The 14163-nt window shown below is 37.8% G+C and overlaps 1 protein-coding gene across 3 annotated transcripts in view; it reads left to right on the top strand.

The window, feature by feature from the left end:
* The window catches only part of LOC122789293 (2-hydroxyacylsphingosine 1-beta-galactosyltransferase-like), a 381755-nt gene that overhangs the window by 180474 nt on the left and 187118 nt on the right, over positions 1-14163 (top strand). For all 3 annotated transcript variants that reach the window (XM_044056606.1, XM_044056608.1, XM_044056607.1), the window contains one exon: positions 11656-11795. In XM_044056606.1, the coding sequence (XP_043912541.1) occupies positions 11656-11795 (140 nt within the window). The remainder of the gene's footprint in view (positions 1-11655; positions 11796-14163) is intronic.

Genomic DNA, 14163 nt, shown 5'->3' with positions numbered 1-14163 from the left:
AAATGTATTACTTAAACTCATAAAACAATGACTGTGAAGTCTTTTCCCAACAGTGTGACTGTTCCTTTTCACCTACCCTTTGCTTCTTTTTTTCTGTCTTCTCTTTGGAAACATGCTGCCTTTTTCTGTAGAAATTGTAGAAAAAAAGTAGTATTATGTTGTGTGGGAAATTTGATAAGCAAGAACTGAAAGTTTAAAAAACTGATTATTTGCTGAAATTCTGAGAAAAGAATATTATTTTGGAAAATGGAAGAAGGGAGGAGTAAATGTTTCTTGTATATTTTTTCCCTTTTGAAAGTTCGTTTATATAAATATATGTACGTATGTACACATATATAAATATATGTGTGTGTATATATATATATATATATGTATATATATATATGTGTGTGTATATGGGTTTACTTTGTTTTGTTGAATCTCATTTCACCCCGACCACTTGCTGAAAAACTCAAATTACTGAAAACTCATTTCACTGAACTGCAGTTAGTATATATGGCACTATGTAGAGTACTGTAAGGCAAGTAAAAGGTATATGCCATTTTCCCCACTGTAGTGTGATCCTGGAGTTAGTATATATAGTTAGGGGTGTGTCTGGGGGGGCGTAGTATTTGGTTATCTGATGAAGTTCCTGTTGTTATTTGGGGCGAAAGCGCTTATTATCCACACTTGTTTGTGTTGCAGTAAACTAGAAGTGATCGTTGAGTTCCTGGCATACTTGATACTTCATTTTTTGGCTGGAAATCCTCTTTTGGTGTGGATTCCTTGGCTGTTATTGCCTGCATCCTGTGGTTTGTGACTCTTTCTTCCTGCTTGTGGTTTTATTCGTTTTTTTGGATTACTGTTTGCCTGTACATTCTCCTTGCCTATTGTTCCACAAAGACAGTGTCCATGAAAGCAAATTATTTTATGTAAACATTGCAACTCAGACAAACTTGAATCAAATCGTTCATCTGTCAGTATTCTTCCCAAACTATTGCAACAAAGGGAATGTGTGTGTTGCTGTATGGATGTTCACAGGCAACTCAGATTTTATCTTCACAGAACAAAGACAATTTGAAAAGGTTATTTGTTTTCTTTTTCTGTGTTCAAAAACGTATTGGTGGAAAGTGCCAAATTTTACTTTTTCTGTCATGTTTTGCTATGAAAATGCAACAAAAACATATCTGTAGAACTTAAAGCCAATTCAGTCAGTGTCACCGTTTCTTTGCAAGTGTTCTTTAAAAATGCATCCTTGGATATTTGTATAGTGGTTATGTGGACATTTGCAAGGCACTATTAGCTGGATGTGATTTCTAAATCCAGGCCTTTATTCAGCATTGCCATTATTCTGGGTATTCCTTCAAGTGGACCCACTTGAGGTTTAGCTTGGGATTTGGTAAAGGGGATGGAACATGAGTTTCAGATTCAAAAGCTACGTATGTGCATAATGACAGCATCAGTTTGGCAGTTACATCCTCTTACCTAAAGCCACTCCCCTTCACCCAGCCTTCGACCCATCTGATCCTACCAGTAGTTCTGTATGCATGTATGTATTTTCTTTCCTTTGTTGAGCAGGATAGTTAGCTGCATGTATTGAAAGAAACCTTTTCTGCTATTGCCCAATAAGAACAGTTCCACATTTAAGAAAGGAGAGAGAGACATTTAATGCAGCAATGCAAAGACATAAAACTAATATGACGGGAAGTTAACAAATAAAACTTATTGTATCAAAATTAAAAAAAAAATTACAATTGCATTTTAGAAGTATATTAGCTTGTTTTGATTATAGCATTCAATTTGATTCTACAGAAAAATCTGCATAAAACACATTAATAATCGGTATGTTATTGTGTATAACTGTGTTTAGGCTCTGCCTTGTACAGCCTTCAGAGATTTGGAGAAGGGTGCTTTGCAGTACAGAGGGAGGGGGTGTGATGCTTGCCTATGAAAGTTTCATCAGCTTGGCTGACCATGTCATCTGATCTTAATTCTAATGGTGAAGATGGTGGACCTGCCAATTCAGATCTACCATTATGTTAAGCACAGAGTTTTAGTTCATCAAATGGCATAAATCTCATGAAAGCTTTTAAAGTGCATTTACTTTTAAAATTGTTTAGAACGTGTTTTGAGTCTCTACAATTTGCAGTATTGTGTTGTAAGTAATAATAATGGTTGTAGATGTTTATAGTCTGATTGCTGCAGCAAAACAGATGCCCCTTCAAGGGCTTCTTGCTCGTCTTGTTTTGTTATTGCCAGAACTGCTGCTGGCTTTTATGCTTCTTCCAACATTGAACTTTAGTCTCCCTTTTGCAAGTCCTTTTTCCTAAATAATTTTCTCTGCTGACATTGCAGCCTCTTAGTGTAAAACATTGATAATATCCTCACCTCAGACATTTCTGGCATTCAAGCATTTTCAAATGAACTGTTGATCAGTCTGTCTCGGAACATTCCCTAACACTTCTACTTGTTTCCTTTCTGCACCAGAAACAATAGGGAGTTGTGTCTTTTGTACAATGCAGTTGAAATTCTTGTTGCTTTTTTAAAATGACACATGCTGAATATGAATGTAGCTAGTTTCTCTGCCAGAAACTGTTGGAATGTTGCTTCCTTGCACCCTGCACTTGAAACACTTCCTGCTTCCTTAAATTATGAAGTATGGTGAATGTATATTTAACAGCAGTTTTTTTATCTCCATTTCCTCAACATATTATCTAGTAAACCGTCAGAAGTGCTTATGCTATCAGCTACTGCATCCAAATCACCTTTTTGTTCTGTCTTTAGATATTTGACTATCATGGTTTTCAATTCACCATTTGAAAGACTTGTGGAAAAAACACTCCCACGACAAGAGTAGGGGAAATTCCCCTAGCATTCTGTCTACATTTCCCTGTTTATAAATGTCACCACTGTTCTTCCTGAAAATGGGCCAGAGACAAAAGAGGACAAAGACGTATAAAAAGAAACGTTGTATTTACTTTTTTCTTTTAAAATAAGATATTTTGATTCTTGCCTTACGGAAATGTTTCAAGAATCCTGAGGATGGAGTCCCAGTCCCTTTTGGCTAAGTCACATATCAGGAACCCCTTACTTTTCTCTCTTATGTCTTCTTCCATTGATCTATAGTATCTTATCCCAGAGGAAAAAAAAAATTAGCTGAAATTGCTTATGAATGTAAGAGATGTTTTCCTTGATTCCATGAGTATCTTGTCCCATAAGTGGGATGTAGTTTATACCAGATGATTGTTTACTAATTTGATAAGTTCTCTTTTGTATAGAAGTTTGTGTTTGGAAACTGAGTTGGATCAAAAACGAACAAGGAATATGAGCGGATTTAGCATTCCTTGATCTGCTTGCCTTCTTTGAGTGAGTATTATGTCCTCCGTTTTTCCACTACATATGGAGATGAGGAGTTTATCAGCAGGCACTTTTTTTCAGAGAGTTGTAATGCTATTTTCCTATTGCATGTGGAGATGAGACGTTTATCTGTAGGCACTTTATTCAGGGAGTTGTAATGTGATTTTTGCAATTATGTGGGTCTTAATTTTAAGTAACTTGGAACAAACTGTCATCAGGCAAGACCAAGACAGCATCAACCTCCCACTTAACTGCATTTCTTAAGCGCAAAGTAAGATGGATTATTTGATTGGTTGCTTCCACTTCCCTGAGGATCTTTTAGAAAAGAGTGAGCCAAACGATAACACATCATGTAAAATGAAGATCACTTTGTTGACAAATATCTCAGTTGACTAGATTTATGTCCTAGGCAGAGTGTAAACTGTAATGAGGCAGACACTAAACAGGAATTATCACTGTTTGGATATATAATAAGTAGATCACTGTAGCGGTTCCCCTTATACTCAATTCTTCTGAATTTCTGTTTGGTAGCAGTGTTCAGAACAGATCCATCTCTAGTATGTAAAACCTTTTGTAGATTTGTTTGTGATATTCTAATGTTCTGTTTGTTTTATCGGTTAGGGATTTTAGTCTGCTGTTTTAAAAGATAAAATACTATAACTCAAGCTGTCACAAATGCAGTTTTGCTTGTCAGATTGATGCCATTCATGGGCACAAACAATGTGTTTGTCATTTGTAATTGCACAACTTATTTGCTTAAATTTGAACAGCATGCACTGGGTAGAAAATATTGTGTATTGAACCTGTTTATAGTACATGGAATACAATGATTACACTCCAGTTTTAGAGGAAAAAGGCAATTTAAATTGTACCTTTAATTTAAAGGGGCTAATCTGCATGAGAATATAAAAATGTGTACCTGTTTTCTTATTGTGCTGTGAAGTAAGCACCTTTTCAGCACTGATGAGCTCTAGTTTCACATACAAAAATAACAGCAGCCCCCAGAGAACAGTGTCTTAATGCGTACACACACACACACACACACACACACACACACACACACACACACACACACACACACACACACACACACACAAAAATGATGTGGCAGAGTGAAGTGTCTAACAGCTTTTATAGTTCATTTGTTAGATGGACACTGCTTCTGCCTGCTGTGTGGTTTTAAGTGTTTTATCACTTTCAAAACTATAAACCGCATTACTCCTTGTCAGTCAGGTTTGGTGCAGGAGCAATGCCAGTTTTTGGATAGATGTTCAAACAGTAGTAGTTTGAAATTGGCAGATTCAGGTGTTATGTACCTTCTAGTGCATAAGCAGGTAAAGCTCCATACACTATAAAACATTATGATCAGGTCTGTCCAATCATAACTACTTATGTGCTACTGACCTGGATATCATAATTCATCTCTTCAGATTTATTCCTCTCTCAAGGTGATTTGTTGGCATCCATGCCTTGAATACAGAATAAACTGGTTTTGACTGTAGAGACCAATCATAATCCTCTGTTATGAACCAGCGACCACTACTGAATCCTTTATCTGTTATGAACCAGCGACCACTACTGAATCCTTTATCTGTTATGAACCAGCGACCACTACTGAATCCTTTATCTGTTATGAACCAGCGACCACTACTGAATCCTTTATCTGTTATGAACCAGCGACCACTACTGAATCCTTTATCTGTTATGAACCAGCGACCACTACTGAATCCTTTATCTGTTATGAACCAGCGACCACTACTGAATCCTTTATCTGTTATGAACCAGCGACCACTACTGAATCCTTTATTGCTTCCCTCTTTACTTTCTACAGCAACTGTCTGGTTTTGTGTGTGTGTGTGTGTGTGTGTGTGTGTGTGTAAGATATGTGTATATATGTGTATACACGTGTGTATATTTTATTTATTTTATTTATTTACCAGGAAAGTCTGACTGGGTCAGAACCCATTTCCAGTGGAGGCCCGGGGAGAAACGCTCCACAGAAATATAAGCAAAATACAATAAGTAGATATTACAATAGTACACATATAGTAAGATGCAGAATACACATCATCTAGTTAGTCTATACAAAGTAGTATTCAGTACAGTTTTCTAGTAGATAAAGGTTCAAAAAGAAAACACACAAGCATTTCAGTAAAGATCACTGCGAGAAAAATAAAATTAGTACTGCTACTAATTAGTAATAGTTATGAACAAATGAGATTTCCTTTATATATATAATATATATATATATATATATATATATATATATATATATATATATATAAAATCCACGGTAGTGGTGCTGCAGTAGTCTTGTCACCTCACAGCAAGACGTTGTCCCATTCGATTCTCACCTAGAGCGTCTAGAGACATGCGTGAATGGGCTTGCCTTCGTTGAAGGTTGTGCGTTAGGGCCGGCAACTGAGCACGTAAAAATCAACTGCCAATCATTAGCGGACAGAAGTTCCGCTGTGGCGACCCCTAACCGGGAAAAGCCAAAAGATACAACAACATATATATATATATATATATATATATATATATATACGGGTCTACTTCTATTCGCTGACAGCCCATTTCACTGAAACCCATTTTGTTGACAGCTCATTTCATTGACAAAAGTATTCAAGGCAAAAACCTGGGTTTTGCCCCCCTCCCCACTGTTGTGCGACTGTGGAGTTGTTATATATAGTTGGGGTGTGTGGGGGCACAGCCCCCACATTGGGGGTGTGGGGGGCGCAGCCCCCCACCTAGAATGTTTGTCAATGAAATGAGCTGTCAACGAAATGGGTTTCAGTGAAATGGGCTGTCAGCGAATAGAAGTAGACCCATATATACATATATATATATATATATATATATATATATATATGTGTGTGTGTGTGTATGTGTGTGTGTGTGTATGTATATATATATATATATATATATATATATATATATATATATATTTCACTACTAAATAGCAAAATTCCACAATCCTGAGACTCTGAATACCGACACCCAGAATCTCGAGATTGTGTAATCTCGAAAGCAGTGAATGGAGATTGCCGTACAGTGCGGAATGGGAACTTTGCCATTCTCTCCACTGTAGTGCGATCTTGGAGATAGTATATTTAAGGTACAGGGAGGCTCCCCCCCCCCCCCACATAAACATTATTACTGTTGGTTTTGTGTTGTAGTTTTTTTATTTTTTTATTTTGAGATTCTGCAATCTCGAGATTCTGGGTGACTGTATTCAGAGTCTCGGGATTGTGGAATTTTGATATTTAGTAGTGAACCCATAAATATGTATATATATATATATATATATATATATATATATATATACATGTGTGTGTATATACACACACACACACAGTGTATATATATATATATATATATATATATATTTTTTTTTTTTGTTTTTAGTAGTAGTAACATTAAGGAGAGAGAGAGAAAATGAGGTAAGGAATGGACAGTGTGATGAGAGAGTTACAAATATCTTGTCAGGTTTGGAGCAGGAGCAATGCCAGGTTTTGGATAGATGTTCAAATAGTAATAGTTTGAAATTGGTAGATTCAGGTGCGTTTTTAAGGGTCTGGGGTAGAGAGTTCCATAATTTGGCTATTTGATTTGGGAGTAGGGCTTCACCATGAGTGTTGTTAGCTTTGTTCACTGTGAGAAAGTTTCTGTCTGCAGATCTAAGACTTCGTGGTCATGAGTAGGGAACAATAAGTTCCTTGAGGGATGACCAACTGTCAGGATGGAAGATGATAGTGTGTGTGAATTTAAGTTGGTACAGATGGAGAAGGTTAGGTAGCTCGAGCCAATTTAATTTATGTATAGCAATACACTGGTGGATTTGGTGGGGAAGGTTGGCTGCGAAGCGAGTTATTTTGTTGTAGCAAGTTTCCAATTTGGTTAAGTCTGATTTTTTATGTTGTTAAAGAGGGGGAGAGCATAAAGGATCGTAGAGAGTAGGAAGGTTCTGGGTATGGCTAGTCTGGTATTGTCAGGGAGGAATGGCTTGCCTTTGTACAGTGAGCCAGGTTTGATGTGAACTTTTTTAATTGTGATGGCTTTGTGTTGGTTAAATCTGAGTTTGTTGTCGATAGTCATGCTGAGGAGTTTTTTTTGTATGCTTACCTGGTTGGATGACTGTGTTTGCTGAGAGAATGGTAAAAGCAGGGGTGGTAGATTGTTTGCTACTAGTAAATAGCATTAACTGTGTCACTTTGGGGTTTGAGTATTAGTTGTGATTTACTTAGATATGTTTCAATATCATTAAAAGCTTGTTGGTCTACTATTTGGAGGTCTGGTATGGTGTCTGCTGAGCAGATTGAAGTTGAATCGTCCACATACTGAACTACTTTAGTGTGTGTTGTGGATGAGACTAGATCATTAGAGAAGATGGTGAAAAGAAGGGGCCCTAGTATGGATCCTTGGGGGACTCTGACTGAGGCAGGCAGAATTGGTGAGAGTTCAGATTTCCATCATACTGCTTGTTTGTCAGAAAAATAGCTTAGGAACAGAAGAGAGAAGTCTTTGATAGGTTTAGTGAGGCAAGAGTTTTAAGTAGTTTCTGATGAGAGATGGTGTTGAACATTTTTGACATTCTAGAAAGATTGATGCTACTTGCTGGTTTGAATTTCTGAGTTGGTTGATGGTGTTAGAGAAATTAATTAGGGCTGTGATGGTGCTGTGTTTTGGTCTGAAACCATGTTGGGAGGGAGAGATAAGATTGTGAGATAGCAGGTATTATAGTAGTTGAGCGTGTAGACATTTTTCCAGAATTTTGACACGGGGAAAGGATGGCTATGGGTCTGTAATTGTTTAATTCTGTTGATGATCCTCCTTTGTGTAGAGAGGTGATATGGGAAATTTTTGATAATTTTGGGACATACTGTTCTGCTATGGACCTATTTACCAGAATGGAGATGGGCAGAGCTATGACATCAGCTGGAAGTTTGAGGTACTCATTGAGGAGTTGGTGAGTTGCTGAGGAAGAAGGTTTCAGTTTTTTCATCATCTTTCTTATGGTGTTAGTTGGGACAGGTTTGAGGTCAAAAGAGGCGGGTTTAGTTTCCACATTCGGTGGAAGAGATGGTGGGGTGGAATTGTTTTTTTTTTTTTTTTTTTTTACCTTGTTTGAGTTGTTTTTTGTTTGATTGCAGAACTGTTTGTATGGTAACAAAGTTTTATTGTTGTTTGTTTTCTGGTATTGAAACCAGGATTTGTCCCTTAGTTTTTGAAGTTTAATAATTTCTTTTGATATTTAGGGCAATCTCTTATTTTTACCACGGCATATACAAATTGGTGCTAAGCTATTTAGAATAGCAGCTAGAAATGTAAAATTGAAGTGTGGTACAGCCTGGTAGAGTTGGAGGTGATAGAGTGGTGTTAAGGTACATTTATTGAGCACGTCTAAGAATGCTTCGCTGGAGAAGCTTTTGGTATTTCATACAAGTCTGTAAACTATGCTTCTGGGTGGGTTGAGCTGATGACTGACTAAGTAGGTAGGTCTCTGGTCACTTAAATTATTTAGAAGACATCCGGAGAGAGAGTTGTGGGTGGTACTGTTAATAAGTGACCAGTTTAAGGCATATTCCCTTTTGCTATGTTTATTTATTCGAGTGGTAAACTGGATAGTTTGGGAGAAACTATGTAGGTTTAAGAAGGTGGAGGGGTTATCACCAGTGCAAATGTTCCAGTTGAAGTCGCCTGTGATAATGGTTTTGTGGGTGTAAGTTGAGGCTGTCCAGGCTATGAGTTCCTCAATGGCAGTGGGAGTATTGTTGGGAGGTATGCAAGTGGCTATTATGATAATATTTTTCTTTGTGTTGATTCTAAGCCGTGTTACTAGGACTTCAAAGTTGTTATCATAATGGTATTTGATGGTAAGGTAGTTTATGCTTAGGTTATCTTTGTAGAAGATTGCAGCCTCACCTCCCTTCTTCCTGATCCTGTCTAACCTGTGTACACAATAACCTTGTGGGAGTATGTCTAGGTCTCTTATATGGGGTTTTAGCTGCCAGGTTTCTGTTGCTATAAGAATGTCTGGTGAGTACTGTGCAATGACTGAATGAAAGTCTGTGATTTTGTTAACTAGGCTTCTAAGGTTCATGTTAAGAATGAGAAGGTCTGAAGTTTTAATGTGAGGAAGGGGTGGAATGTTAGGCATGACGGTGTGTTGTGCAGTATGTGGCCCGGGATTGGGGTGTACATCACCACTCCAGAAAATCTGTGATAATATACATGCATGTGTGTGTGCCAGTTTGGAGAGTATGTGAAGGTGTTTGCTGAAGTGGTTAGTGGTATTGCTGACAACTACATGTTTGAAGTGGAAGTATACAATAGGTATGTGATTGTAGAGTTGGGAGGAGATAGTAAGGTAGGAGATTGAGGAGTGCATGGTGTTAGTGTAATATAGTGTTGGGCTATGGACATGTATCTTTAGGTGAGTGTAGGGTGTTAGATAGTATGCAGATAACAGTAAGGTATAGAGTGTGGTCAAGAGAAAGCACATGGTGTGTATTCTTTGTTTTGGAATGTTAGGTTAGCTGGATGGTGTGATGAAGATGTAGGGACAAGAGGGGTGTTGGTGTAATGTGGTGGGACTAGAGTGATTAAGGACAGATGCAATTAAGTTGTGTGAGGGGAGGGAGGAGTGTTGCAAATAGTGTATTGGTTTATTGAGGTGTGACTGGCGCATGGAGGGTGATTGCTGATTGAGGGAAGTTAGGGGGAGTAGTTAGTGTTTGTATAAGTCTAGGTGATTTGAGAGGTGTATGGGAATGTGGGTAGGATAGGGGAGCGGAGTAAGCCTGAAAGTAGTGGGCTGCCCCCCCTCAGAAAAGAGTGCAAAGAAGAATGATCAGTATGAGAAGTGGAAACCTTGGAGCTGTAAGGTAAGTGAAAGAAAGGAAGAGGTAGAGGCAGAAAGATAGGAGTGTAAACAGATAGTTGCAGAAACACTACTTTTATGGCCTTGGTGTGTAAGTAAATCAACAAAGGAAGGCAAATCTATATGAGGACAAAATACACAAGGTAAATGGTACTAGCCTTACTTTACAGGAATTCTAGTGGGGAGGCAGATTTATTTGGGACAAGATACAGGAAGTGTATTAGTTCCGCCACCTGTAGGTGGCAAGAGACAAAGCTATAGTTTCCTGGGATGAGGGGTAGCCCTTGCAGGTGTGCACGCCGGTTGAAACAGTGTTTAAAAAATAACTAGTAAAAGTACCAAATTTGCTATAAAAAGAATTGTAAACATCCAGTCACAATGTTTAAAAAATAACTATTAAAGGACCAAATTTGATAATAAGAATTGTAAACATCCAGTCACCTATGCAGACTTTTCTGGTGGGTATCCTTATTAAAAAGTGTTGTTCTTTGCTTGAAATAATTGTAGAGAGAAACCAGACCCTGGCAATGGTTTTATTTGGCAATGTTGCAGTTAATGGGGGGATCTGAGCTGCAATGATAAAGGCAGATGTAGTGTGTTGTAAAAAAAGAGGAAAGTGATTTTAGGAATATGGCTGGTTATTGTGAGGGTGAGCTGACTGGCTGCAGATGTGTAGTAGGAGGTGTATAAAAGAACCTAGAGAGGCTGTAAGGGGCTCTGTGGTGTCTGTGGAATGAGTGTGCAATGACTGAGTGAGACAGAAGTTCAATAGACCCTAATGTATGGACAGCTGACCTCAGGGCTTGTAGTGGATTAGATATCAGGCAGAAATCATATAATAGTAACAGTAAAGTATACACTTATGCAGTCAACATTTCTCAAAATAACAGTGCTTTAGGCAATAATTGGTTAAAACACATTTGAAGATAACACAGAACACATACTTAAGCAGAACCATAGTATTAAAGTAATACAGAATAGCACTAATCAATAATGGCCAAAGAAGCTTGCCAGTTGCCAACAGGGAACAAGTATTTCTGCCTCTGGCAACTTAAAACACTGCTTTATTAAATTGAATATGTGCATTTGCAGCTCCTAAATATAAGGAAAGGTGAAAAGCAAGATACTGTAAATTTAGATATTAAGCATGAGATCGTAAGGAGATAGAGATGAGAACTATGGTGACTGGGAATGATACTAGGCTGATTCCTTTATTTTTGGGATATATGTATATACATCTATGTGTGTGTGCATCTGTATATATTTACCCCCACACTCTCTCTCTGGTATGCATACATTTATAGGTATAGAGGTATTTTTTTATAAGCCTGAAGCTGTACCCCACATGCATCCACTGAATATTGACTCTCTTCAGTTGAACAGTCCTGCCACTGAAGTAAACAAATTCTTAATACTGCTTTTTCTTTCATCTGCAGGACTTGCTGTCTTGGGTGGAAGGCGGGAAGGCTGGATTAGTGGTCGTCTCCTTTGGAATTGGCATTCGACATTTGCCAGAAGATCTGGCTGAGAAAATGGCAGCAGCATTTAGCAGGTTACCTCAGCGAGTTATCTGGAGGTTAGTGGTTTACGTTGCTTAATTAAAGAGCCCCTAAAAGGATAGATTTGTCAAACTTTGCATATTAATGTGTGGCACGATTAATAAAAGTACATGAGAGTCAAGATTCACTCCAGCAGAAGTAACTGGTGCAGCCCTTTCAAGGCTTGGTTGTCACACTCCAATCCATTCTGGGCTGTTTGAGAGCTGTATTTAACTTTTGTCAAGGGACTGACCAGTCGAAAGTTAATGAAGATTATTTCAGTTTAAATTGTACCTTTAATTCAAAGGGGCTAATCTGCATGAGTATTTAATTAACTATATACCCATTTTCTTATTGTGCTGCTGCTAATTGTCTAAGGAGTTCATTGTGTCCTTGCTTCTGAATGTAAATTTAATCAAGGCTGTGGGTTCTATTCCCACTCCAGATAGTTGGATTACTTTTTTCAATACTGAGACAGCAGTGCATCATAAGAGGGGGGATGCTGTGGCTCTCCTTCAGATGAAACATTAAACCAAGCTCCCATTTGCCTGAATTGGTGATGACTCAAGTGGCTATAAACAATTCCGTCACACACATTGAAAAGAGTAGGGGAAGTTCCCTGATGCCCTGGCCAAATTTCTCCTTGGCAGTATGAATACCACCTTGGGACTCTCCTGAAAAGAGGTCATTGACCTAATGGGACTAACCTTGTCAATAAAGTATAAATAAAAATAAAAAATCTGTGATACTGAAGGATCATGTAGAACCTTATTGTGATTACATTTTAGTATATGTATGGTTTGTCAGAAATATGAGCAAATAGATCTGTAGTTATTCCAAATCCACCGAGTCATGTGCCCATTCATGCTTTCCTTTAGGCCATACCCCACTAACAAGTGTTGTACTTACTGCATATGAATGCAAAAGTGATCACATCTGAAATGATCCTTTATTAGTATCAGTCACAAGGCTCCACTTTAAGTTGTGTGAATTATATTTATTCTATAATATTATATATTAATATAATTATATAATAGCATTATAAATGCATGAACAAAGTACTGAAAACTGGGGATAGACTAATTATTGTGAATGCTTGTTCATCTAGCTGATTTCTTAGGAGTATGTCAAGAAATTTTTAGGATAGTCTTTGTCGTGAAAGTGTGCTCTAATAAAATATTTTTTTCTTGGAGCTTATAAACACTTTAGGTAGCAGCTGAACGTGTTGAAAATTGCTAAAAATGTCATACCCTATACAAAATACAGCAGGTTTATAGGTTTAACACTTCATTGAAGCTCTAATTACTTTTTGAAGTGTCTTAAGCTCCCACCCTCCGACAACCCATTCTATTTACACTGTTCCCGAAAAACGATTTTACAGTTGCCATGCGGTTTTCTGGAGAGTTGAATAGAATAATTTTTGCTTGCATCAGGAGCATTAAAGCTGTTGAGATCATTAGCATGATTATACATGGAATCCCAGGCCAACATTTAAAAAGGATACTTTTGAAAAGCATGCCAAATGAAATAAGATGGCATCTGGCAGCAGTTGGGTATTAACATTTCAGAGTACTTGTCTTAGGGATCCACTCTAAGATCTACGATCATTAACTCTTGAACACTTTTGGAATGCAGTATAAAAATGTACAAATTGCAAAGGCAGACTGGAAAGGTCAAAGAAGACTGTTATATGTATATAAATGTGCACCAAAAAACACGGCAAGGACACTGCTATTCCTTAAAATCTTTATTGCACATAAACCCAAGATGAGCGCTTTCGGGACTTCTCCCTTCATCAGATAAAATTACAATAAAATAACCCCTTCTTTTAAACTAGTGCATATCCAATAGGATTCAGTAAAAAACCCGCCTATTTTGAAGGGTGGACTTAACAGGTATCACATTATTTAAACCTGGTGTACGATTGGCCATTAGCTCAATGATCCATCTGGATTCTGCTAATTCTTTCAAATGCTTCACATCACCCCCTCTAGTGGTAAGCCTTATGTTTACTATAGCCCTGAAAGTGAATTTGTGTGTGGCATTATCCATCACATGTCTGCTCAAAGCATTATGCACATCCCCATTCCTAATGCTAGATAGGTGCTGTAATATCCTTGTCTTTAACATCTGGTTAGTTTTCCCTACATAAAAACTAGGGCAATGGCTACACTCAGCTAAATATACTATATCCGTCGTTCGACAGATAGCCCTCCCTTTTAACACAAATTGCCTATGTGTGACAGGATGCTCAAAGTTAGTCTTCTTATTAATGTGGCCACAAGCTTTGCACCTCCCACACGGGAATGTGCCCGTCGTTATTGTTGCCACTGTATTTTGACTACTTAGCCTTTCTTTGCATAATAAATCCTTCAGATTCTTGTTTCTTCTATATCTGAAGTTAGG

This window comes from Protopterus annectens, chromosome 14.part0 (genome assembly GCF_019279795.1).
Source record: "Protopterus annectens isolate FY-2018-M chromosome 14.part0, PAN1.0, whole genome shotgun sequence".
Lineage (NCBI taxonomy): Eukaryota > Metazoa > Chordata > Ceratodontiformes > Protopteridae > Protopterus > Protopterus annectens.
The sequence above is the reverse complement of the archived record's forward strand: the minus strand, read 5'-3'. Positions and strand labels throughout refer to the sequence as shown.